This window comes from Thalassophryne amazonica, chromosome 10, assembly GCF_902500255.1.
Source record: "Thalassophryne amazonica chromosome 10, fThaAma1.1, whole genome shotgun sequence".
NCBI classification, from domain to species: Eukaryota; Metazoa; Chordata; class Actinopteri; order Batrachoidiformes; family Batrachoididae; genus Thalassophryne; species Thalassophryne amazonica.
In genome coordinates this window covers 52,618,493-52,643,965 of record NC_047112.1, presented here as the reverse complement: position 1 = coordinate 52,643,965, position 25,473 = coordinate 52,618,493, and the positions used below count along the sequence as shown (strand labels likewise).

General features: G+C 39.3%; 1 protein-coding gene across 1 annotated transcript; it reads right to left on the bottom strand.

Moving 5' to 3' along the window:
- Positions 1–263: 263 nt before the first annotated feature.
- alpi.2 (alkaline phosphatase, intestinal, tandem duplicate 2) lies at positions 264–25,232 on the bottom strand. The gene is made up of 11 exons (XM_034180832.1): positions 25,163–25,232; positions 21,178–21,294; positions 13,469–13,584; positions 10,256–10,430; positions 9,424–9,596; positions 4,442–4,567; positions 3,780–3,849; positions 3,479–3,613; positions 3,068–3,259; positions 2,849–2,965; positions 264–599 (listed from the first exon to the last, which is right to left on the bottom strand). The coding sequence occupies exons 1-11, from the start codon at positions 25,230–25,232 to the stop codon at positions 322–324; spliced, it is 1,569 nt and encodes a 522-aa protein (XP_034036723.1). The 3' UTR covers positions 264–321.
- Between the last annotated feature and the right edge of the window lie 241 nt (positions 25,233–25,473).

Below are 25,473 nucleotides of genomic sequence, written 5' to 3'. Positions count from 1 at the left end.
AAAGCTTTCATAAGTGTATTGATGTGGGAAAATCTGGAAGATCCGCAACTTGAAATTGTGAAGTTCAGATCAATTAACAAAAAAGAAGGCTAAGTATCTGATTATGCCAAAGTTGTCACAGTGTAGTTCTAACGCACAGACAAGTCACTGATAGTACAATGCACTCACTCATCTTCAACCGCTTAGTCCAATTAAAGATCGCGGGTGCCGGAGCCTATCCCAACAGTAGTACAATGTAGGAATATATATTTTATAAATGTCAAATGTCAGTTATTCTGATGTCAAGCCGAATAATTTTCTCAGCAGTCTGTCATCTTAGATTCATAGAGCAGACAAGGAGAGAAGGGTAAGCAGTAGGCCCATGAGGAGGAGGAGCAGGCTGGGGTGGATGGATCCAGCATGACTCTGTGGGGTGAGTGTGCATGTGTCGTAGGGTTCCAGACACCCAGCATATGCCAAGACGTGAGCGATATAGTTCTGCTCCTGAACTCCATGGAAGAGGTGCGACATGGGTCCTTTGGCATAGATGGCTACATCCTCAATGCCGTGGGTCTCCGAATCAAGGGGTACAGATGCCTGCTGGCGGTAGTCGTTATGCGCTGAAGAAGAGGGAGCAGAAACACTGGGATTCATTTAACTGCAAACTATGCAAGTGTTGTCTGTCACATAAAGAGAACCAGGCACATTTACATCACAAAGTATTGATTAGTGCATTCAGAAAGACTTCTTATCAAAAAAGTAAAACAATAAATAAGAAATAACAAAATAAAAAAAATAAAGTTTATTCAATTAAAATCATTTCAACATTGTTAAGATGAATGCTTACAAGCATGGCTACTAACTAAAACTTGGAACTCACCAAAAGAGGTAAAAGCAACTGTTGGGGGAGGGTCTTATTTCCTTCTTCCATGTAATTGTAAATAGTATAATATATTTCCAATATTCATGCCTAGAAGAATCTTGTAATACAATTTCAGACACCCCTGAAGTGGACCATAGCATTTAATACTTTAACATCAGCGTTTAAGATCTGGTCTATGATCTGCCGGCCTCACTGCTATTACTGCAAAGTTGTACCGCCTCTGGGTTTTTTATGATTTAAGTCATAAAAAGAATTTTCTTTGGCACCACTATAATTTTATTACTTAGTATTTAAATGAGGGATTCATAATATTATATTGCCAATATAATCAAAATTCATGCTGTCTTGAAACAATTAAAAATTTCTCCCCCTATATTGGAGAATTTCAAGTAACCAGGCACCATGTCCTACATGTAGTAACGACATCATAGATCATGTGGGGCTTCCCCCGACTTGCAAAGGGATGATGGGAAGCACATGGCAACAGCCAAACTGAGTAAAGAAAGGCAGCGTAATGTCAGCTGACTGCTTGCTTCAACAAAAAAAACCATGGTGGAAATGCTCAGAAAAAGCTTATTTCTGTATATCTGTTATTTCTGATCACATATGTTCTAATATGTTTTCATGCATTTTGTAAAGGTTAGAGAGAAATAAACCCTTATAAATCTAAGAAACATTGTTTTTGAAGCCAAATAACACCTCTGAAGTGATTTACAAGACATCTTACAGATGTTAGCATGAACGCCTTGGAAATGCACATCATGCAAGTAGGTCAGGTCGCAAGTAATCTCAAAATCTCATGCATGTGCACTCATGTATCCTCCTGCAGATGGTGTAAGAAAGAAAAGAAAATATTTGCTATGGAATTCCCAACAGGTAAATATGATCTCCATTAAAATGAGCTGTAATTTTGCAAAATGTTACAAAAATAAATAAATTATAATGCTTTCATTTTGATAGAAACTAAATTTATCAATTTGTGAAATCTGAAAGGCTGTCCAGCTTTAAGTCGATGGTCCAGTGCATGATGCAAGGCAAATGATACTATAGTAAGTTAATGTAAGCTTATATAAGCTTATATAGCTTATATAGCTCATTTAATACACTTTCCTTTCATTATGAATAGGTCACTATAAATTAATGTTTAATCGTGGTGTTTTCTGTGTTAAAGTTTATTGAATGAAAATAAAGAAACACACACCCCAAACAGCTCACAGATGTAAGTGTGCCTGTAATCATGAAACAGCTAGCATGCTTCTTTAAAACACACGTTATACAGACACTATTATTAGCAACTTACATTTCTTTTTGGTTTCATAAATTACACTGTTTGCTAAATTAAACTACTTGCACGTTCTACATCCAATATTTTGCACACTCAGGAAGACACCCCCTAAATTGTATATATTCATTAAGACAAACATATTACTGTAAATGGACAAGACATGCTATTTTGATCATTGGAAAGATGCAATTCTCAGTGTGCATTGCACAACATTAGTACATCATCATTTGTTTGTTGATGGTGTGGCATTTGCACATGTTTTTATACATGCAAACCTTTTGTAAGATAAAGCCCTAAGTAACACATGCTAATGTTACTTATGGATCCCCTCCATCACCCTGGAAATGTAAAGACCACTGCAATGAGTTGAGCTGTGGTGTTTAATTCTTGGATTTAGCTGTTTCGATGGAGTATCCATTTTAGTTATTTTGGGTGGAGTGAGTTTGATTCTTGCTATCTAATTCAGTATTGGGTTGAGTACACAGCAAAATCACCAGTGTTAAATGAACACTGTGTAAATTTAACACTGGTGATATTGCTGTGTATCAAATGTGAAACCTGACAGTACCTAAGGATCCTCTGAAAAGACAGAGGACCAAAGACATGCAGTTACCTTTCTGTTTAACATCCTATTATGCCACAAGATGGCGATACTATATTACCATTTCATTTCTGATAGTCCTGTATATATGAACACTTACAAGAAATTGATGCATTGACATCTGGGCGAGTGCCATTGACAATTTGGTATCCCGGTCCATTTCCATACACAGCAGTGGTAAAGCGTTTGTTATCCTCAGCCACTGTGTGAGACACTCCTGTAAAGCACCCCAAAAAGTATTTCATACTTTTGTTCAAACTTGGTATCAGATTGTTATCTTTAACAATGAGAACACTGTTGTATGTCAATTCTGTTTTACCTAAAACTGAGTTTCCTCTTGCGGAATGCCCTCCAAAAGCAAAGACGTGGGAGTGATCAGCAGTGACCACAGACAGGGTGTCCAGCTCACTTGTGAGTTCAGCTGCCTGTCCAATTGCCTGATCAAACTCAATGGCCTCATAGAGAGCCATTTTGGCTTTTCCAGCATGGTGACCATGGTCAATTCTTCCCCTTGAAGTCCAACAGAAAGCCATTAACGTGCAACTTTTCTTTTGTTACTCTATGTGTCTATGTGTATACAACTTATGTATTGTAAACCCTATTAAGTTGTCAGAACTCAAGAAACTGATGTATAAAATGATGTATAAAATGTATAAAATCTGCATTTTACCTATAGATAGATAGATAGGTAGAGACAGACAGACAGACAGACATAAACAGGTGCCCTTATCTTCCACAAAGAGGAAAAATCCCTTGGGGTTCCTGCGGAGAATCTTGATTGCTTTCACCACCATCTCAGTGAGGGATGGATCCATCTTTGGATTCCGGTTCAGCTCATAGAGACAGTCTCTGGGCTCGAACAGACCTGAATGCACAGGAGAGCAAAGCTGCAGATCTTAAAAATCACATTACAGTTTTCACCATCATCACAACATAAGCAAATGTTGCAGCTCTTGAAAAGGTCAAATGTGCCAAAACTGGTGTGTGTGTATATATATATATATATACCTGGAATTCCTGACATTTCTTACCTATCAGGAAGTCTGTGTTCCTTGGATTAACTGAATCAAACTGAGATTTGTTCCAAACATATTTTGCATTCTGTGAGCCAAGAAGAGAAAAGAAGTGAAGTTGTTAAGAACACGTTCCAATGAAGGTGTGAGGGTGTAAACAACTGTTTTAAGAGCAGTGATGGTAAGAGCCATCACTGATAGTGTAATAAATGTTGATGGAGCAAATAAAAAAATCTGAGACATTCAATTCAATTTATTTCATTTATATAGCTCCAAATCACAACAAAGTTGCCTCAAGGCACTTCACACAAGTAAGGTCTAACCTTGCCAACCCCTAGAGCAAGCACAGAGGTGACAGTGGTAAGGAAAAACTCCCTGTGATGATTTGAGGAAGAAACCTCAAGCAGACCAGACTCAAAGGGGCAACCCTCTGCTTGGGCCATGCTACTAACACAACATATACACAGGAAATGTGGGAAATTTGGGAGTCCATGCCGGTGCACAGAAGATTATTGGTCCTTTTACACTCATTTAACTTAAAATCAGGCACAGAATTTTATTATGTTGAAGAATAATTCACTTTTTAACTGTACATAACTACACTCAAAACATAACCACTGCAGTAGTGTATAACACATCACACTATTCACCATTTTTCCTAAACATTACTTTTAATTTACCTTTTTGTTCTTCAGCCACTCTGCAACAAGATTCACTCCATCCTTGCGGTCTCCTGTTATGGATGGATACTCTTCATCTATTATGGTCCTGGGAAACATGTACTGACGACCTCCACCGAGAATGACCTAAATCAGGACACGTGACCACAGTACATTTTCAGATACAGCAGAGTAACTGCACCACAGTGACTTCATGCTGGCTGTGGATGGGGATTACTGATGGAGCCACAAAAGAAAGAAAAAAAAAAAATATATATATATATATATATATATATATATATATATATATATATATATATATATATATATATATATACAGTAGTGATCAGAATAGTAGTAGTGCTATGTGACTAAAAAGATTAATCCAGGTTTTGAGTGTATTTCTTATTGTTACATGGGAAACAAGGTACCAGTAGATTCAGTAGATTCTCACAAATCCAACAAGACCAAGCATTCATGATATGCACACTCTTAAGGCTATGAAATTGGGCTATTAGTAAAAAATAGTAGAAAAGGGGGTGTTCACAATAATAGTAGTGTGGCATTCAGTCAGTGAGTTCGTCAGTTTTGTGGAACAAACAGGTGTGAATCAGGTGTCCCCTATTTAAGGATGAAGCCAGCACCTGTTGAACATGTTGAACATGCTTTTCTCTTTGAAAGCCTGAAGAAAATCTGACGTTCAAGACATTGTTCAGAAGAACAGCGTAGTTTGATTAAAAAGTTGACTGGAGAGGGGAAACTTATACGCAGGTGCAAAAAATTATAGGCTGTTCATCTACAATGATCTCCAATGCTTTAAAATGGACAAAAAAAACAGAGACGCGTGGAAGAAAATGGAAAACAACCATCAAAATGGATAGAAAAATAACCAGAATTGCAAAGGCTCACAGGCTGATCATTGATCAGCTCCAGGATGATCAAAGACAGTCTGGAGTTACCTGTAAGTGCTGTGACAGTTAGAAGATGCCTGTGTGAAGCTAATTTATTTGCAAGAATCCCCCGCAAAGTCCCTCTGTTAAATAAAAGACATGTGCAGAAGAGGTTACAATTTGCCAAAGAACACATCAACTGGCCTAAAGAGAAATGGAGGAATATTTTGTGGACTGATGAGAGTAAAACTGTTCTTTTTGGGTCCAAGGGCCACAGACAGTTTGTGAGACGACCCCCCAAACTTTGAATTCAAGCCACAGTTCACAGTGAAGACAGTGAAGCATGGTGGTGCATTATGATATGGGCATGTTTCTCCTACTATGGTGTTGGGCCTATACGAGGTCTGTGATTAAAAAAAAGCGGTCCTTTTATTTTTTCAAAAAATAAATGGATTTGATTCATATGTTTTTATGTCAGACAAGCTTGAACCCTTGTGCGCATGCGTGAGTTTTTTCACGCGTGTAGATGACGTCATTCGCCTGTGGGCAGGCTTTGACTGAGGAGTGCTTCACCCCGCCGTCAGAATCTCTTTGTCTGAGACGCTGCTGGAGACGGCGTGCGTTGCTTTATCAAAATTTTTTCAGGACCTGTGAGGGATATCTGAGTGGACACTATTCGAGAAATTCAGCTGGTTTTCGGTGAAAAGTTTAACGGCTGATGAGAGATTGTGGAGTTTCTTTCACTTTAAGGACAGCCCACAAAGCGGATCGGCGCGGCGCTGTCGGAGGTGGTGTCCGTCTGGCTGAAAACATCCTAATTTAAGGCTCTGTTCACCCAGGTCGTCGTCAGAGAACAGAGAAGTTTCAGAAGAGGTTGGCATTAGGAGTTTACCCGGACATTCCACTGTTAAAGGAGATTTTGTAATGAAAGAACGTGCAGGCAAATTCGCCGAGTCGGTTCCATGACGACGCGGCAAATCCGTCTGTGCCGCTACAGGAAAAACACCTCTGTGTTGAAAACCATTTGTAAAATTCAGGCGGCTTTTGATGGCTTTCAACAAGTGAGTATCTGAGAAATTAACAGCTGGGCATGTTCCAACTTGTCCGTTAAGGTTCCCAACGGAGGTGTTTTTCCTGTGGCGACCCCCCGCGGTCGGGTCCGGCTCGACATGCGAATCTGCCCGCACGTTCTTTCATTACAAAATCTCCTTTAACAGTGGAATGTCCGCATAAACTCCTCATGCCGACCTCTTCTGAAACTTCTCTGTTCTCTGACGACTAACTGGGTCAACAGAGCCTGAAATGTGGAAGTTTTCAGCTTGAAACAGCGAGACGCTGCTGCCTCGGAGCGCAGATCACCGTCAGGCGCCGTGGGCCGTCCTTAAAGCGACACTAACAGACCAAAATCTCTCATCAGCCGTTAAAATTTTCACCGAAAACCAGCTGAATTTATCGAATGGTGTCCACTCAGTTGTGCCTTACAGTTTTTGAAAAAAAATTTATCAAACAAAGCAGCAGTCTCTGAGCCATTCCTAAACAATGAAAAAATCGATGAGAGGGTGGGCGACTCCTCACTCAAAGACTGCCCACAGGCGAATGACATAACCGACAGGCGTGAAAAAACTCTCGCATGCCCACGAGGGTTCAAGCATGTCTGATGTAATCACACGTGATTCCAATCCATATAGTTTTTGAAAAAAATAATAAGGTCTGTTACTTTTCTCACAGACCTCGTATATCGCATACCAGGTATCATGGCTCAGCTTGGATATGTCAAAATACCTGAAGCGGTCATGTTGCCTTATGCTGAAGAGGACATGCCCTTGAAATGGGTGTTTCAACAAGACAATGACCCCAAGCACACTAGTAAAAGTAAGTCCCTTCGGCTGCTCCCTTGTTTGCACTCGGGGTCACCACAGCAAATCCAAGGTGGATCTGCATGTTGATTTGGCACAGGTTTTACGCTGGATGCCCTTCCTGGCGCAACTCCACATTACATGGAGAAATGTGGCAGGGGTGGGATAGTAAACAAGCAAAATTTTGATTCCAAACCAACAAAATTAATGCCTCGCTGATGTGAAGAAATCATGAAAAACTGTGGTTATACAACTAAATACTAGTATAGTGATTCACAGGATTGTTAAAAAAAGCAGTTTGAACATAATAGTTTTGAGTTTGTAGCGTCAACAGCAGATGCTACTATTATTGTGAACACCCCCTTTTCTACTTTTTTTACTAATAGCCCAATTTCATAGCCTTAAGAGTGTGCATATCATGAATGCTTGATCTTGTTGGATTTGTGAGAATCTACTGAATCTACTGGTACCTTGTTTCCCATGTAACAATAAGAAATATACTCAAAACCTGGATTAATCTTTTTAGTCACATAGCACTACTATTATTCTGAACACTACTGTATCTATCTATCTATCTATCTATCTATCTATCTATCTATCTATCTATCTATCTATCTATCTATCTATCTATCTATCTATCTATCTATCTATCTATCTATCTATCTATCTATCTATCTATCTATCTATCTATACTAGTACACAACCTTTCCACCATGTTTCATCCATATTATACATATGTATAATTTTTATTTTTTAGTTAAATGGCCTTCACCCTTTTGGCCACATGGTGCATTGTTGGAAAAATAAAAATAAAAATAAAAATCTGCTTGAGGACAGCCAGTGATGGCTCATACATAATTTAATATGTTTTGAATGTCTATACATTCATCATGAATATAACGTTAAACAACAACAACAAAAGCTTAATTTGCTCAAAATACCAAGCAGTGTTACACAGAAAATTTGCTGTTATAATAAATATTACAGTAAATCAATTTGACTGCTCCCTTGTTTTCACAGCAGATCTGAGGTAGATCTGCATTTTGATTTGGCACTGGATGCCCTTCCTAATGCAACTTGGAGAAATGTGGCAGGGGTGGGGCTTGAACCAGGAACCTTCAGCACTGAAACCAAGTGCACAAACCAATTGGCCACGACCCTTGCCATTATATAGTAATTATTATATAACAGCTGAGTGGATCCTTGTCATTTGATTGGTGCTTTGTATGTCACATGACATGGATTATTCCTCACATTTGTGTTGTAATGCATTTAAAGTGCAATTTGGTTCCATTTAGAATCCACATTTGGTTCCATATGTTAGGTACCATTGCACTCTGCACACACACACACACACACACACACACACACACACACACACACACACACACACACACACACACACACACACACGCATGCACACACAATGCGCGTACGCACACACAAAACAAATCCACTGCACTGTCTGGCGGCTGTTAGCAGGAAGTTAGAATGAAAAGCTGGACTAATTTCTGATGTGAATTTTTTTCGCTGCACTGAGGGTGTACATAGTCTTTTTTTATAGTATATGCACACACAAGTGCCGATTCAGTCATGTGAGCACGCACACACACACGGGAGAGACAATGACACAAGGGAGATGACAATTTGATTGAGCTAACTAACAGTGCTAATTCTTGTAACACATACATACACACACAAAATCCAGTCTGCTGTAGGCAGTCTAGATGCATAAAGAGCTGTTCAGATGAAAAGCTGAAAAGCTGATGTGATTTTTGGCTGGACTGAGGAACTACACAAAGTCTTTTTTTTTTCATGGGAGTGCGAAGTCAGTGCACAGCATCACTGGACTACACGTTACAATTTGGTCTTCAGCAGCAGTGGAACACCAAAATGTAAGTCCCTTTTCTGTTACTTATAAATTAATAAAATATCAAATGACAAGGATCTGTTTTAGCCGTTACATTATGAGGCAAAGCCGAGTTGAATGGTTTGTTTCAGCTTTCACTAAATTAAATATTCATTCTATTGAAAGAATCTAAAAACATTCATTACCGGTTTTATATAATGGCTTATTTGTTTCATATAACGGCTTCGCCTCATTGAATGGTATGTTCTATCTTTCACGTCATGAAATATTCGTACCATTGAACTCATAAACATTCATTATTTGTATATAGGCATCTAATAATGCCAATGGACAGACTACGGACTAACTGATGAAACTAAATTTAAAAAGTGAGTATTTTAGACTTACATTTATCTCTACGTTGTGGACCAGCTGGTAAGCAACATCATGGCAGCCATTTTGGATAGCCTCAGGACTGAGGTCAGCATCGGAGTACCAAGCTCTGTTAGCGGTGTGAGCGTAGGACGCAGCAGGCGAGGCATGCTGGACTCGGGTCGTGGTGACAATTCCAACAGATTTCCCTTAAAACATACACAATACACACACACACACACACACACATTATATATATATATATATATATATATATATATATATATATATATATATATATATGAATCAAATGTGCGGTGGGTAATTGGCTAGTATGTTATTGTGTTATTGTATGGGATGTATGGAAAGTATTTATATTGGTTGGGTATTGAAATGTATTGGAATTATGATACCTAAGAGGTTTGATCAAATAAGTGAAAATGTCTTCCTGTCCGTGTTTGAGCATGTAATTTGTAATATTTAAATTAATGTTGCTATGATTACTTTTTTTTTTTGGATTCCTTTTGTTAAATTTTCTCAAAAAATTGCATTTTTTTCCTTTTCTGTTTTTTATGTGCTCAAAATAAAATTTCATTAATACTACTACTACTACTACTACTAATAATAATAATAATAATAATAATAATAATAATAATAATAATAATATGTGTGACATACTCCTGAGTGACTTATACTCTGGAAATTATGATAAGTGTCATCACTTAACAACCATCATGAATATCTGAGTTTGGTCCACATTGAGATGTTTTCTTCTCCTGAAACAGGTTTAAGCAATATCAGAGCAAACACAAATGCTCATACAGTTAAATTAAAAAAGTATGTGGTCCAGGTTTGGTTCAGGGCTTACCTGCTTTTTTGGCACGGTAGAGAACAGATGTGACTTCATTACCAATGGAGGAGCTACAGTTAGACCTTGTGGTAGCTGCAGTGACACCGAGTGTGCCATAGTTGGCCTTTACGCCACATAAGTATGCCGTCCCCGTTGCAGCACTGTCTGGCATCTGTTGGTCGACATTATATGTCTGCAGATCCAAACACAAACATGAGGTCAGATACAGTTTCGACAGGTCATCAATCAAACACACCTGCAGTCATGTTCATAAGTATTTGGATAGTGACAATTTTTTATTTATTTATTTTGCATCTACGATTTAGTAATTACAGACATTTGTACACACAGTCCCTGTACTTTCTATAAGTCCATATGATAAATGAAACATAAGAATCATTGTTCAAGTTTACAACAAGTTTTCTTTCAACAAATCAGAAGATGTACACATTGTGCATCCAGAAAGTATTCACAGGGCTTCATTTTCCACATTTTATGTTACTGCCTCATTCCAAAATGGAGTGAATTCATTTTTCACCTCAAAATTCTACTCACAACACCCCAAAATGACAACATAAAAAAGTTTTGGTTTTTTTTGCAAATGTATTAAAATAACATAAGTATTCACATGCACTGCTCAATAATTTGTTGATGCATCTTTGGCAGTAATTACAGCTTCATGTCTTCTTGAATATGATGCCACAAGCTTGGTGCACCTATCTTTGGGCAGTTTTGTCCATTCCATCAGGTTGGATGGGGAGCGTTGGTGCATAGCCATTTTCAGATCTCTCCAGAGATGTTCAATCAGATTCAGGTCTGGGCTCTGGCTGGGCCACTCAAGGACATTTACAGAGTTGTCCTGAAGCCACTCCTTTGATATCTTGGCTGTGTTCTTAGGGTCATTGTCCTGCTGAAAGATGAACCATCGCCCCAGTGTGAGATCAAGCGTGCTCTGGAGCAGGTTTTCATCCAGGATGTCTCTGTACATAGCTGCATTCATCTTTCCCTCGATAGTGATGAGTCTCCCAGTTCATGGCGCTGAAAACATCCCCACAACATGATGCTGCCACCACCATGCTTCATTGTAGGGATGGTGCCTGGTTTCCTCCAAACATGAGGCCTGCATGGCATCAATCAATCAATCAATCAACTTTTTTCTTATATAGCGCCAAATCACAACAAACAGTTGCCCCAAGGCGCTCCATATTGTAAGGCAAGGCCATACAATAATTATGAAAAACCCCAACGGTCAAAACGACCCCCTATGAGCAAGCACTTGGCAACAGTGGGAAGGAAAAACTCCCTTTTAACAGGAAGAAACCTCCAGCAGAACCAGGCTCAGGGAGGGGCAGTCTTCTGCTGAGACTGGTTGGGGCTGAGGGAAAAAACCAGGAAAAAGACATGCCGTGAAGGGGGGCAGAGATCGATCACTAATGATTAAATGCAGAGTGATGCATACGGAGCAAAAAGAGAAAGAAACAGTGCATCATGGGAACCCCCCCACAATCTACGTCTAAAGCAGCATAACCAAGGGATGGTCCAGGGTCACCCGATCCAGCCCTAACTATAAGCCTTAGCGAAAAGGAAAGTTTTAAGCCTAATCTTAAAAGTAGAGAGGGTGTCTGTCTCCCTGATCTGAATTGGGAGCTGGTTCCACAGGAGAGGAGCCTGAAAGCTGAAGGCTCTGCCTCCCATTCAACTCTTACAAACCCTAGGAACTACAAGTAAGCCCGCAGTCTGAGAACGAAGCGCTCTAATGGGGTAATATGGTACTACGAGGTCCCTAAGATAAAATGGGACCTGATTATTCAAAACCTTATAAGTAAGAAGAAGAATTTTAAATTCTATTCTAGAATTAACAGGAAGCCAATGAAGAGAGGCCAACACTGGTGAGATATGCTCTCTCCTGCTAGTCCCCGTCAATACTCTAGCTGCAGCATTCTGAACCAACTGAAGGCTTTTTAGGGAACTTTTAGGACAACCTGATAATAATGAATTACAATAGTCCAGCCTAGAGGAAATAAATGCATGAATTAGTTTTTCAGCATCACTCTGAGACAAGACCTTTCTGATTTTAGAGATATTGCGTAAATGCAAAAAAGCAGTCCTACATATTTGTTTAATATGCGCTTTGAATGACATATCCTGATCAAAAATGACTCCAAGGTTTCTCACAGTATTACTAGAGATCAGGGAAATGCCATCCAGAGTAACGATCTGGTTAGACACCATGCTTCTAAGATTTGTGGGGCCAAGTACAATAACATCAAGCCAAAGAGTTCAATCTTTGTCTCATCAGACCAAAGAATTTTGTTTCTCATGGTTGGAGAGTCCTTCAGGTGCCTTTTGGCAAAGTCCAGGTGGGCTGCCATGTGCCTTTTACTCAGGAGTCGCTTCCGTCTGGCCATTCTACCATACAGACCTGATTGGTGGATTGCTGCAGAGATGGTTTTCCTTCTGGAAGGTTCTCCTCTCTCCACAGAGAAATGCTGGAGCTCTGACAGAGTGACTATCGGGTTCTTGGTCACCTCCCTGACTAAGGCCCTTCTCCCTGTTCAGATTAGATAAGTGGCCAGCTCTAGGAAGAGTCCTGGTGGAACTGAACTTCTTCCATTTATGGATGATGGAGGCCACTGTACTCATTGGGACCTTCAAAGCAGAAATATTTCTGTACCTTTCCCCAGATTTGTGCCTTGAGACAATTCTGTGTCGGAGGTCTACAGACAATTCCTTTGACTTCATGTTTGGTTTGTGCTTTTTTCAAATTCAAGTTCAAATTCAGTTTGCTTCGGTTTGCATACTGCACAGAACAAACTATACATGGACATTTCCAAGTCACTGAAAATGACTTGGACATCATTTATATCAACCAGAATCAGGATTACACACACTTTGGTACAGTTTAGTAAATCTGTCTGGAGTAGGCAGGTCTCAAAGACTGACAAGGTAAGACACCAAGACACAAATCTAAATGAGGTATCTGTTATATCACCAATTATACAGTTTGACTGATCTTTTTCAAACAAAGATGTGAAGTTTCAGATTGTCAGAAAGCACATAGGAGACTCAAGCATAGGTTTGATCTGTTGCCTTCTATAAAAATCCTTCTCTATTCCACTCCACAGTGAAGGTGTGATCAGTGATGTAACAGACAAAAGTCGTTTTAAGTGTTTGGAAGCATTTCTTTTTTAGCATTCTGAATATGTTGTGCGACCATTGGGGAGGGCGGACCTTAGACAATGCCACATGAGGGAAGGTATCCATCACCAGACTGGTTTCCTCTCCCAGCTTATCTGCAAGTTGGCCTTTAAGTATCCGGGCAGCAGTCACTGTGGTTACACCCATACCTGCAGGGACACCGGATGTCAGTGAGAGCTGGAGTGGCTGAGACACAGCTGAGGCTGCATAATGTCATATTAAGTACAATGTTCATGATGTCTGCATTAAATTGAATGCTCGACATCATTTTACACCAGTTGTCGAGTCATTTTGCATAACAACAGACAGCAAACCTTCCTTTATTGCAAATCAAAGCATCATTTTCAGCCACAGCAAGTTCACATGCAGAATGCAAGTTTATTTCTAGTCACAAAAATAAGAATATGTCAATGATTTTATGCTCAACTACAGTGCATCTGTGAAAATATTAGCAACATAAAGTTTTGGTTTTTATTTTTATTGTTTTGCATTGCACATACAGCCGCTGGCCAATAGTAGGTGCTGCAGCCCCCTCACTACTAGAGTCTGTTAGAGACTGGCCCCCAAGACTCTTGACCTCGTCCACCAGTCACCACACAATTATATTGTGGTGAACTACTGAACGAATATTTTATGTTTTCAACATTTTTTTTTAATCAGTTAACCACATACAGCAACACATCTGGGTACAAGTACTATCAAAATAAATAAAAAATATAAGCTATGAAATTTACAAGAATTTACAATTTATGACGGTTTATTTAATTAATTTTAAAGCTGATTTATGCTTCTGCAGCTCTGTAACTCCGTATCATGATGCCGACGTGCGTGACTGTTTTAAAGTTCTCCGTTGCTGGATTATACTTTATTCTGGACTAATTTGTCCCTCAGTAAAGCTTTGTTTTCCTCTTTTTCTGAATCTGTGTTGTAAATTTCTGGACTTTTCTGATCCATTTGTAATCAGCGTGCGCACTGCAAAAACTATTAAAATATGAGAGGAAAGAGTGAAAACAGAAAAGTCTCAAATCACAGCCTTTTGTGGTCTCTGATTTAACAGGTGTACATCCAGACTACAGGTCTGAGCACAGTTTGAAAAAATAAACAGTTGGGCTTTTAATCATGGAAATGATCCCACTTTCCTCGAATCAGCAAGTTTCAGAGTGCTGAACTTGAATTTTGTACCTCTGTTACTGTGCACGTCCAGACTCTGAGGTTTTTTTTAATGGATATACATTGCGATCAGAGAGGACATTTTGTCCAATGTGAGCAAAAATCCGTTATACAAAATCCGTTATATATACAATGTTTAATACATGGAAAACCATACAAAAACATCCGGTTTATATGAGGATGGTTTTTCTGTATATGGGACTAAACACTAAATTTACCTCTCAAAACCTTTGACGATGAAGTCGCGTCCATCCCACACGGCTGAATTTATTTTCTCAAATTTGTCTTCTGTTCGGATCTCAAGGGAATCTGTATATCTTGAAGCCCTTGTTGTGTTGATTTGTGTTTCCAAATGCACAACAACATGGCATTTTCAGCACATAAATAAATAAAATAGCTGGATTTACATCACATATATATAACATATATACAACATATATAACAGCAAATGCTATTTTGGCCCCAAGATTGTTATGTGTCGACGCGAGTTGAGGAGCGGACCTGCGTCTGACGGAACCCAGCGCTAAAATAACCAGAAAGCGGTTCCAATAACAAAACAATTTATTTTTTCCACCCTCTGGTGCATAACAAAGTGTATGAACAAAAGATGCGTCAGTCTGGTGGAGTGAAGGCTGGCACGCTCTCCAGCGCCTAAAAGGATCGAAGCCCAGAGCTTCTGGACTCACTTTACCGCCAAACACCCCCCAGGTGGACACGACAAACCGACTCTCTGCGAAGGATAGAAAAGGTGAGGCAAGTCAGCAGCTACAACCAACATCCTTCAAAAGGCACACACTATCAGCAACACATTCAGGTCTGCATTTAAGCTCTATGTAAATGAGCAGCCTGTCACAACAGGTGGAGGATTACCACTCCGCACGCCACGGCAGTGAGAAGCGAGCTGCACAATTCTCATCACAATTCAAATCTACTGCGTAACAAAATACCAAGTTACTATCAACAATTAGTCAAACAATTAATCACCTCAGATGTGTGCTGACAGCATGTGTCCCTCACCCTTCTTCCTTCACAGGCACGATGTGTCAAACCCAGGCACGGTCCTCAGCGTCTCACAAACGAACATCACAAAGTCGAGTTCCCGGCAATTCTGCTTGAATCACACATGGCCCAAATGCAGAACGCCATCTCATTATCTGCCTCAGCTGAAAGTCTTCAAGGTTGCACTTGAGCACCATCCACAGGTGCTGCACATAACGCTGATGAGGGTGAAGGACTCTTCAGCCAGCACCTTCTCCACAGACAAATCAGTTTTCATACCACCTGGAGAGCAAAGAAAAGAAAAGAACACCAAAATGTCCAGCCACACCCCCCCAACACACAACAAAGATGGCTCCATGAGTCACGTGACCTTCTTTTTTTCAGCTCATCATGTCACTACTCTCTGAATTAAGGGACTACTCACTACACCTGCTTCCAGCAGGTATGACTGCCATATCTGCAACATGATGTCATAAGTTTTCTGAAAGAAGAACTGTGCTGAAAATTTTTAATTTTAAAATAATATTAAGTAAATATGTAGCAGTGTTTTTCAAACTGCATTAACAATCTACAAACAGTGATATCTCTTGCATTTTATCATGTACAAACTTGAGTGTTATGTTAGACTTCATGAAAATATTTTTTTTCTCAGATTAAATAAAAATATTGAATGCGCTATGTGCAACCAACATTTTTCTCTAAACCTGTATGTATGTATGAAAGATATCTTAAGTTATTTAAAGGGTCATGCCATAGGTATTAAAGGCACTGCGCTGCGGTGGTTTGAATCATATTTGTCTAATAGATTACAATTTGTTCATGTAAATGGGGAATCTTCTTCACAGACTAAAGTTAATTATGGAGTTCCACAAGGTTCTGTGCTAGGACCAATTTTATTCACTTTATATATGCTTCCCTTTGGCAGTATTATTAGACGGTATTGCTTAAATTTTCATTGTTACGCAGATGATACCCAGCTTTATCTATCCATGAAGCCAGAGGACACACACCAATTAGCTAAACTGCAGGATTGTCTTACAGACATAAAGACATGGATGACCTCTAATTTCCTGCTTTTAAACTCAGATAAAACTGAAGTTATTGTACTTGGCCCCACAAATCTTAGAAACATGGTGTCTAACCAGATCCTTACTCTGGATGGCATTACCCTGACCTCTAGTAATACTGTGAGAAATCTTGGAGTCATTTTGATCAGGATATGTAATTCAAAGCGCATATTAAACAAATATGTAGGACTGCTTTTTTGCATTTACGCAATATCTCTAAAATCAGAAAGGTCTTGTCTCAGAGTGATGCTGAAAAACTAATTCATGCATTTATTTCCTCTAGGCTGGACTATTGTAATTCATTATTATCAGGTTGTCCTAAAAGTTCCCTAAAAAGCCTTCAGTTAATTCAAAATGCTGCAGCTAGAGTACTGACGGGGACTAGAAGGAGAGAGCATATCTCACCCATATTGGCCTCTCTTCATTGGCTTCCTGTTAATTCTAGAATAGAATTTAAAATTCTTCTTCTTACTTATAAGGTTTTGAATAATCAGGTCCCATCTTATCTTAGGGACCTCGTAGTACCATATCACCCCAATAGAGCGCTTCGCTCTCAGACTGCAGGCTTATTTGTAGTTCCTAGGGTTTGTAAGAGTAGAATGGGAGGCAGAGCCTTCAGCTTTCAGGCTCCTCTCCTGTGGAACCAGCTCCCAATTCAGATCAGGGAGACAGACACCCTCTCTACTTTTAAGATTAGGCTTAAAACTTTCCTTTTGCTAAAGCTTATAGTTAGGGCTGGATCAGGTGACCCTGAACCATCCCTTAGTTATGCTGCTATAGACGTAGACTGCTGGGGGGTTCCCATGATGCACTGTTTCTTTCTCTTTTTGCTCTGTATGCACCACTCTGCATTTAATCATTAGTGATCGATCTCTGCTCCCCTCCACAGCATGTCTTTTTCCTGGTTCTCTCCCTCAGCCCCAACCAGTCCCAGCAGAAGACTGCCCCTCCCTGAGCCTGGTTCTGCTGGAGGTTTCTTCCTGTTAAAAGGGAGTTTTTCCTTCCCACTGTAGCCAAGTGCTTGCTCACAGGGGGTCGTTTTGACCGTTGGGGTTTTACATAATTATTGTATGGCCTTGCCTTACAATATAAAGCGCCTTGGGGCAACTGTTTGTTGTGATTTGGCGCTATATAAAAAAAATTGATTGATTGATTGATTGATTGATTGATTATTTGATTTTAGTTCAGATCATGAACAATCAAGCTCAGAGGTGAAGATCAAATTTTCAACCCCATGCTAATATAGAAAAAAATTTGTTCAGATTTTAATTTAATTTAATTTTTTTTTGTTAGTGCATGTTACTGTATAAAAGCACATGCCTGGTATTTTCAACTGTTGGTGTGGCATCACTGTGCTCTCTGAGCACATTTCATCTTTTCATTTTCAGTTACTTATCATCCAATTTTCTCTTTGCATCTTCATTACATGTAATGCTGGTAAGACAGCAGGCCAGTAAACTGACTTTTGTTTTTGTACTGTATAATACTTGAAAATCTGAAATATGTTAAGATGCATTGTAGTTACATATATTTTTACAATAAATCGTTCAGTCAAAGTTATCACTACTTATGAATGTATTAGGGGTTCTAAACATGTCATTTATGGGTTAATTAAATGTCATCCCAATAGTCTGATAACATCTTAAGTGTGCCACAATCAGCACGTGTGTGTTTGCTTCAGGGTGGAGAGAGCTGTCAATCATAAACCCTTAATTCAGCCATAGATTTGTAAAATGAGAGTTTTGCTTTAACATATCTTTAAACTTTTTCTGACTTTATACAAGCCGAGTTATACAATTCACATAGGTTCTTCCTTAAAGGTACACTTTTGGTGGTTTTAAATAATAATTGGCAGTTACTTTATGAAATAAGTAAATATATTTTCAACCCTATAGGGAGTACTTGAACACTTCCATTTTAAAAGTGCAACTGCCTGAGCAGTCTTCATAGGAAAAAAACTGATCCTGGTTTGGAACCGACAACCTTTCATTTATGAGGGAACAGCATGACCTTTGAAATCTCACAGTGTTCTTCAAAAGCCCTTCTTCTCATATCTTATGTGAATCGCAAAGTCAAAAATACACCTTCAGCGAGTTAAATAGTACTTTTATAATGTTGAATCAACACATGGACTTGATCAGGAAGTCGTGGAATCCCGCTGTGTTAAGCTTAATTTTTAACACGCAGTGAAGTGTAATGAGTCACTGTAATGAGTCACGTTAACTTTAACTGGACAACGAGACTTAAAGTTCTATGTTAATAGAATTTAATCTGTAAGTTTCACCTTTTGGAACAACAGCGTTCCCACAACTTTTTTTTTTTGTTATAAAGGCAACTAATTCAGGATAAGAATGCATGACTGTCTCTGAGAAACAATTCTGACAGTTTCCAAGGTTTAACATGAGGGGCTCTAAAAATGAGATGTGCTTGGGTGCAGTGTTGGTGTGTTGGTCTCACGGGCCAACACGAAGAAATTGTGCCATAGACCACCACAGTATTCAGACACATACAGTAAGTGTGTACACAACTGCTTTACACACTGGGATGCACATTAATGCTCATTTTCCATTTAACTCGTCAAACTAAAATTAAACTGAAATACAAACAAAAATTTAAGATTAAATCAGAGAAAAAGCTAACAGAAAAATACCAAACTTGAACAACTCTGAACTGTTCGGATCATATTTTTAAACTGGTTTTCTTCCTTTCTGGATTTAAATTCAGGGAGAACCAAGGTAAGACTGGTCAAGGGATTGTCCATGACCAGGCCCCAGTGGGAGGTGTTGCTGAAACAAGGTGCTCAACTGCTTCATCTCAGGCAGCAGTGGTGGATCCAGCTCCCAGCATGATATGCTGTGCACGTTCCCTCACTTCTAGCACCTGCTGAGTCCGCCATCTAAATAGCAATGCATCAGGTTCAAGCTCACATAACTCTGAACGGCAGATGACGATCTGATTGGGGAATTTTACTTCACAACACACTCATGATTAATTAAGAACTGTTAACCCCCAAAACATGAATCAGCTGCAAATCATGAATTATCCACAAACCGTGAATTGCAAGTCGTGAATAATAAAAAAATGTCTCCCGAAACGTGAACGCACATCTCGCAAAATATGAATTTCTTCACGAATTGGTCAATGTGCTTGGATGAGGAACCAGTGGTGTGAAGCTACCATCTGTGGAATTACGACTGCGCACCTCTCACTTTTGTTGCCCCACAGCTCGTGCATGTGTTAGACTCTTTCATGTTCCCTATTAGTGGGTGAACAATCCAACGCTTGGTGAATTCTGCTTCATGATGATAGGAAGAGCTGACATCAAAGGATCAAAAAGCGACGTTGCTATGAACGCTTGGCCGCCACAAGCCAGTTATCCCTGTGGTAACTTTTCTGGCACCTACTGATTAAAACCCCAAAAGTAAGAAGGATCATGAGGCTCTGCTTTTACAGCCTGTATTTATACTGAAAATCAAGATCAAGCTAGCTTTTGCCCTTCTGCTCGGATGGAGGTTTCTGTCCTCCCTGAGTTTGCCTTAGGACACGTACGTTACCGTTTGACAGGTGTACGGCCCCAGTCAAACTCCCCACCTGCCACTGTCCCTGGAGCGTGTCACACCCGGCGGGGCCAACCACTTGACCCCAGAAACGAGAGCCTGCTCAGTGCTCACCTCCCCGCCTCACCAAGTGTCGCGACCCTCCCCCCATTTTTTTTTTTTGTTTTTTGTTTTTGTGGTGATAGGGTTTGTGATTAAGATTTCCTGAAGTAATTGATTGGTAAACGGAAATCCACAAACTACTTAAACAGAAAGAAAATATATATCGTGAATGATATTCAAGATTTGCGACTCATGTTTTGTGAGATCTGTGTTCACGGTTTGCAGCAAAATTATTAACGATTTGCAGGTATTCACAGTTTACATACATTTTCATTAATGGTTTGTGGATAATTCATGATTTTCAGCAGATTCACATGTTGGGGGTCAACAGGCTAAATACTTTAGAACCCTACGACTTACTGCACACTAAGATTATGCACACTGTAAAAAGTAAATTGAAATTTTTCACACCTGAAATGCGCTTGTACTATGCACTTTAGACCTTGCACTATAGATTTCCATGTTAGAGCCCAGAGTGTTAAAGTGACACTTCTAAAGGTAAATTCAACACAGAAGTACTGAACTCTGAGATTTTATCAATCTAGTTTTTAAGACTGCCCACGTTGTACCTCTATTGTTTTATGATGAATGAATGATTAAATGTGTGCATGACTGTGGATTGAGCTATATCCAAAGTTTTTTGTTGTTGTTTTTTCTAATAATTTAATACTAATATTTTCAAACCATAAACTCCTACTTTTTGAGTTTGAAGCAGGGATTACAGCATGTCTTCAGTGTGATGTAAGTCGCATTAATGAAGGAGAAGGAGACTTTCCAGCCACATCTTCAAATTGCTTGTTTGCCCACTTTTAAGTGAACTGATATATAAACTTTTGTTTAGACTCACCGTCACCCAAGAAGAGGATTATGTTCTTGGCTTGATGGATATTAGGTTGAACATTGAGGGCCGTGTGCAGAGCCTGTTTGGCTTTGTTGTTCCAGTAACTGGCATGCAGCTCTTCCTCTATGAACACAAGAAAGACGGTGTCAAATCAATACTGGCAGGTTGTTATTCAGCAGAATAACTTATCTTATCTCTCACATGAGCAATTAGCAATGGGTAAAGCAAATGTGGTACAGATTAGCATTATGTTTGACAACCTTGTTCACTGGATCAGTGGAGCATTATTGAGCAATATTTCAGTTTGTTTGGTACGAAAGAAATGGAAAAGGTTGGAACTGGTACAAACTATTTCACATTCTTAAATGCAAACCATTAACAAAAGCATGGTCTATTCCCCCACCATCACATACATACATACACACACCACACACACAAACTTTGTGGTAACCTTGTTGTCTGTTAATTTTTGACCTTACCATACATTTGTCAAAAACAGGAGCATGACCTTGAGTCATATTAGCATCCCCATTTATGATTAGAAAGGTGTGCCTACTAGCTTGGCGAGTGAAGAATTCCCCTTTGGCTAAGTTGGTAGAGGCTAGTTGGTCTCGAGTATGATCCAGTAAGGGGAGGTGATGGTCTAGTGGTAAAGCGTTGTGCTTGAGACTAGAGGATCCTCGGTTCAAATCCCAGCCTGACCGGAAAATCATGAAGGCCCCTTGGGCAAGGTCCTTAATCCCCTAGTTGCTCCCGGTGTGTATTGGGTGCCTTGCATGGCAGCACCCTCACATCGGGGTGAATGTGAGGCATTGACCACAAAGATACGGTATATCTTCCAGTCACAATATGAAACAATGTTTTTCCAAAGTTTTCATTTTAACTTTAAAAAAATATTTCTCAAAGCTGACAGTACTGTATACTCTTGAGTTTTAATAGGGTCATACTTAATCTTCTTCTTCTTTTGGCTACTCCCCTTAGGGGTCGCTACAGCAGGTCAGTCATTTCCATTTCACCCTGTCCTCTGTATCTTTCTCTGTCGTGTTAACCACCTGCATGTCCTTCTTAAGTGCATCCATAAAACTCTTCTTTGGCCTGGTGGCCTCAGCATCCTTCTCTCTATATAACCTGGCTCCCTCCTCTGTACATGTCCAAACCATCTAAATCTCACCTGTCTGACTTTGTCTCCAAACTGTCCCACATGAGCTGTCTCCTGATATGTTCATTCTTAATCCTGTCCATTCTTGTCACTCCCAAAGAGAATCACAACATCTTCAGCTCTGCCACCTATCTTTTTGTTAGTACCACCATCTCTAAGCCATACAACATAGCTGGTCTCACTACTGTCTTGTAAACCTTTCCCTCGTGCCACCTTTCTTCACTCACTCCACCTTGCCTGCACTTTCTTCTTCACCTCTCTACCGCACTCTCCATTACTTTGGACAGTTGACCCCAAGTATTTAAACTCATTTGCTTTCACCACCTCTACTTCATGCAGCTGCACTTTTCCACTGGGCTCCCTCTCATTCACACACATGTACCCAGTCTTGCTCCTCCTGACTTTCATTCCCCTGCTTTCCAGATCGTATCGCCATAATTAATGAAGACCTTTTTGTTGTTGTCATGGCGGGCGGCTGCCCGACATGAGGAGCAGGTGGACCCATGGTACAAACTCCCAAACCAGGCTTTGTGGTATAAGAAGTCGTCATGTTTATTACAGGCTGAGGTTCGGCACATAGGTGATCAGGTAACAGAGCAGAGGTACAAGCAGGGCGAGGCATAAACTTAGTCATTTCCAGGCAGGGGTCTAAGGCACAAGCAAACATAGGCATGTAGGCTGAGGCAAAAGGCGCGGTCAAGAAACTCAGAGCAAAAAACTGGTACACGGTGAGACTAAACAGGGCAAAGAACAAGAAGGCTGGAGAGTGTGCTGGAAGCGACAACAATCTGGCGAAGGACTGTGAGACTGTGAGGGTTTATATGCATGTGGACTAATTAGGAACAAGTGGTGTTAACAAGGTGCATGTGAGAGGAAGGATCCAGAAAGGGGGCGTGGCTAATGAACAAAGATACTATGTTGTGCAAGACAGTGAGGGAAGAGAACACATGGTGGAGAGAAGAAAAGATAAAGATGTGTGAACAGGTGTCAAGAATGTGACTAAATGAAAACACAAAGCAGACTGGGACAAAGTGTGAGAGGGGGGCACAGAACTAGTGGAGTGACCTGACAACACAGATGGAGATGGAAGAAGGATGAAAACAGAGCAGGTGCAGCGCGTGGAGTAAAACAGAACTCAGACGGATGTGTGAAAAACCAGGGAACTATGGCAGAACATAATACAACTGGAAGCAGGCATGAACATGAGAACTAAACTAAACATGAACTGGCAGCACAGACTAGAACAAGAGACATGGAGCAAAATACTAAAATGACATTAAACACAAACTGACTTAAGAAAACAAGGCAGTAAGACAAAACATAAGAAAAACAGTGACCAAACAATAACCAGAACAAATCCTGACACAACAGTACATCAAATATAATAACCAAGAGGAACAAGTGATAACTTAATAAACAATGACTGAAAACAACTAGAACAGAATGGATGGCAAAAGTATAAAGTAACAAAGAAAACAAAGTGACAAGTCAAAACAGAAAATAACCATATGAAGAAAACAAAATAACTAGTGAATCATAACCAGAACAAAGTGACAAGAAAAACATGACAGAATAATTCCTGATGAAAATAAATATTAATACATCAAAGCTGAAAAGAACAACAGAAAGAGGAAAAACTAGAGTAAACCCCCAGATCTGGCCGAAACTGTGACAGTTGTTGTCGTTGCTGTTTTTTTAAACCCTTGTATTGGAAAAAACAAAATGGTATGATAACATTGAGTTTCAATAAATTCCTAATTTATTGAAAGATGAGTCATTTAAAAGACTGAAGGACCTCCCACACATAATTGTTGTATGCTTGTAGTATGTTAACTCTGAGCAAGCAAAACAGTACTTTGACTCATAATAGCACCCCCATTTATCCAAAGATGAGGAGTTGAAAAGGTGAAACAATGTTTTATGAAATTTGATGTAGTAGCTTTGTTGTCTTTAAATTTTTACTGAGCTAATAGCTAGTCATAAGCAGGAGCCCATGTCTTAAAAACATCTTCATTTATCCAAAGATAAGTGATTTGAAAGGAAAGACTTTTTTAAACATACTTGTGGATCTCCGTTTGATAGTCCTTAAACTGTGATATAGCAAAACAATTGTCTAAAACAGGAATGAAAAGGAACATGACCTTGAAGCTAAGTGTATCTGATTATGTAAAAACATATATACAAATTAGCTATTTTTAAATAGATATTTTTTTTTCTGACTTTGTTAATAAACAGATGTGACAGTATTCCCAACTATCACTGAATGTTTGTCAAAAAACTTGACAAAAAAACAAGACTGTCACTTTCATTTTTAATGCTATCATAATTTAAGCAGATTTATTTAAAAATTAATTTGGGTTTTATAACTCTTGACTGTGCTATTGCACAGAAGTAACAATTTCCCCCCGTTACCTTTGAATTTGAAGAAAATAGGTCAAAATCAGGAGTATGAACTTCAGTCTTAATAGCATTCGAGGCTATGCACAATGAGTGATTTGAAAGGTGACAAGCAATTTTGACTTTTTTGAATTTTCTTTCTGTAAATTTTGACAGAGTAAAACTTTGGTCAAGAGGAGTATGACCACAATTTGGAACATTTATTGTTTTGGACATTTATGAAATTATTTGTAACATGAATTAGGAAAAACATTTTTGAGCAAACAGTGTTTGATCATTTTGGTGTCATTGCCTGTTTCACCATTAATGCAAATATTACAGTCTGATTAATAATATATTTTTACTATGTCACACATTTACATTTTACAAATTACATTTGCCCTAAGCTTGTTTTTTTTCCAAATGTCACCCCTTCTGCAGCCAACACAACCTCACCTGGAACAGACAGACTCCACTGTGTTGATATGAAAACCAATAATACAATAAAAATGTAATTGTTAGCCATGGTGTCGATTCCACGTGGATTTAAATTCTGTCTGAAATCAGGAATGCTGTCGACATTACATGGCCTCTTTATAGCTGCAGCCAAAGAGCAAAGGTCACAAGGAGAAACAGCGTGAGATGTTAGATAAGGCATGCACATATAATGAACAGAACAAGCAGGATGCTCCTTGGAATAGAACAGAAATCATATTTTGAATTCCTTTTCAACATATCTAATATTTATTTTTGAGTGTGTTAAGCAT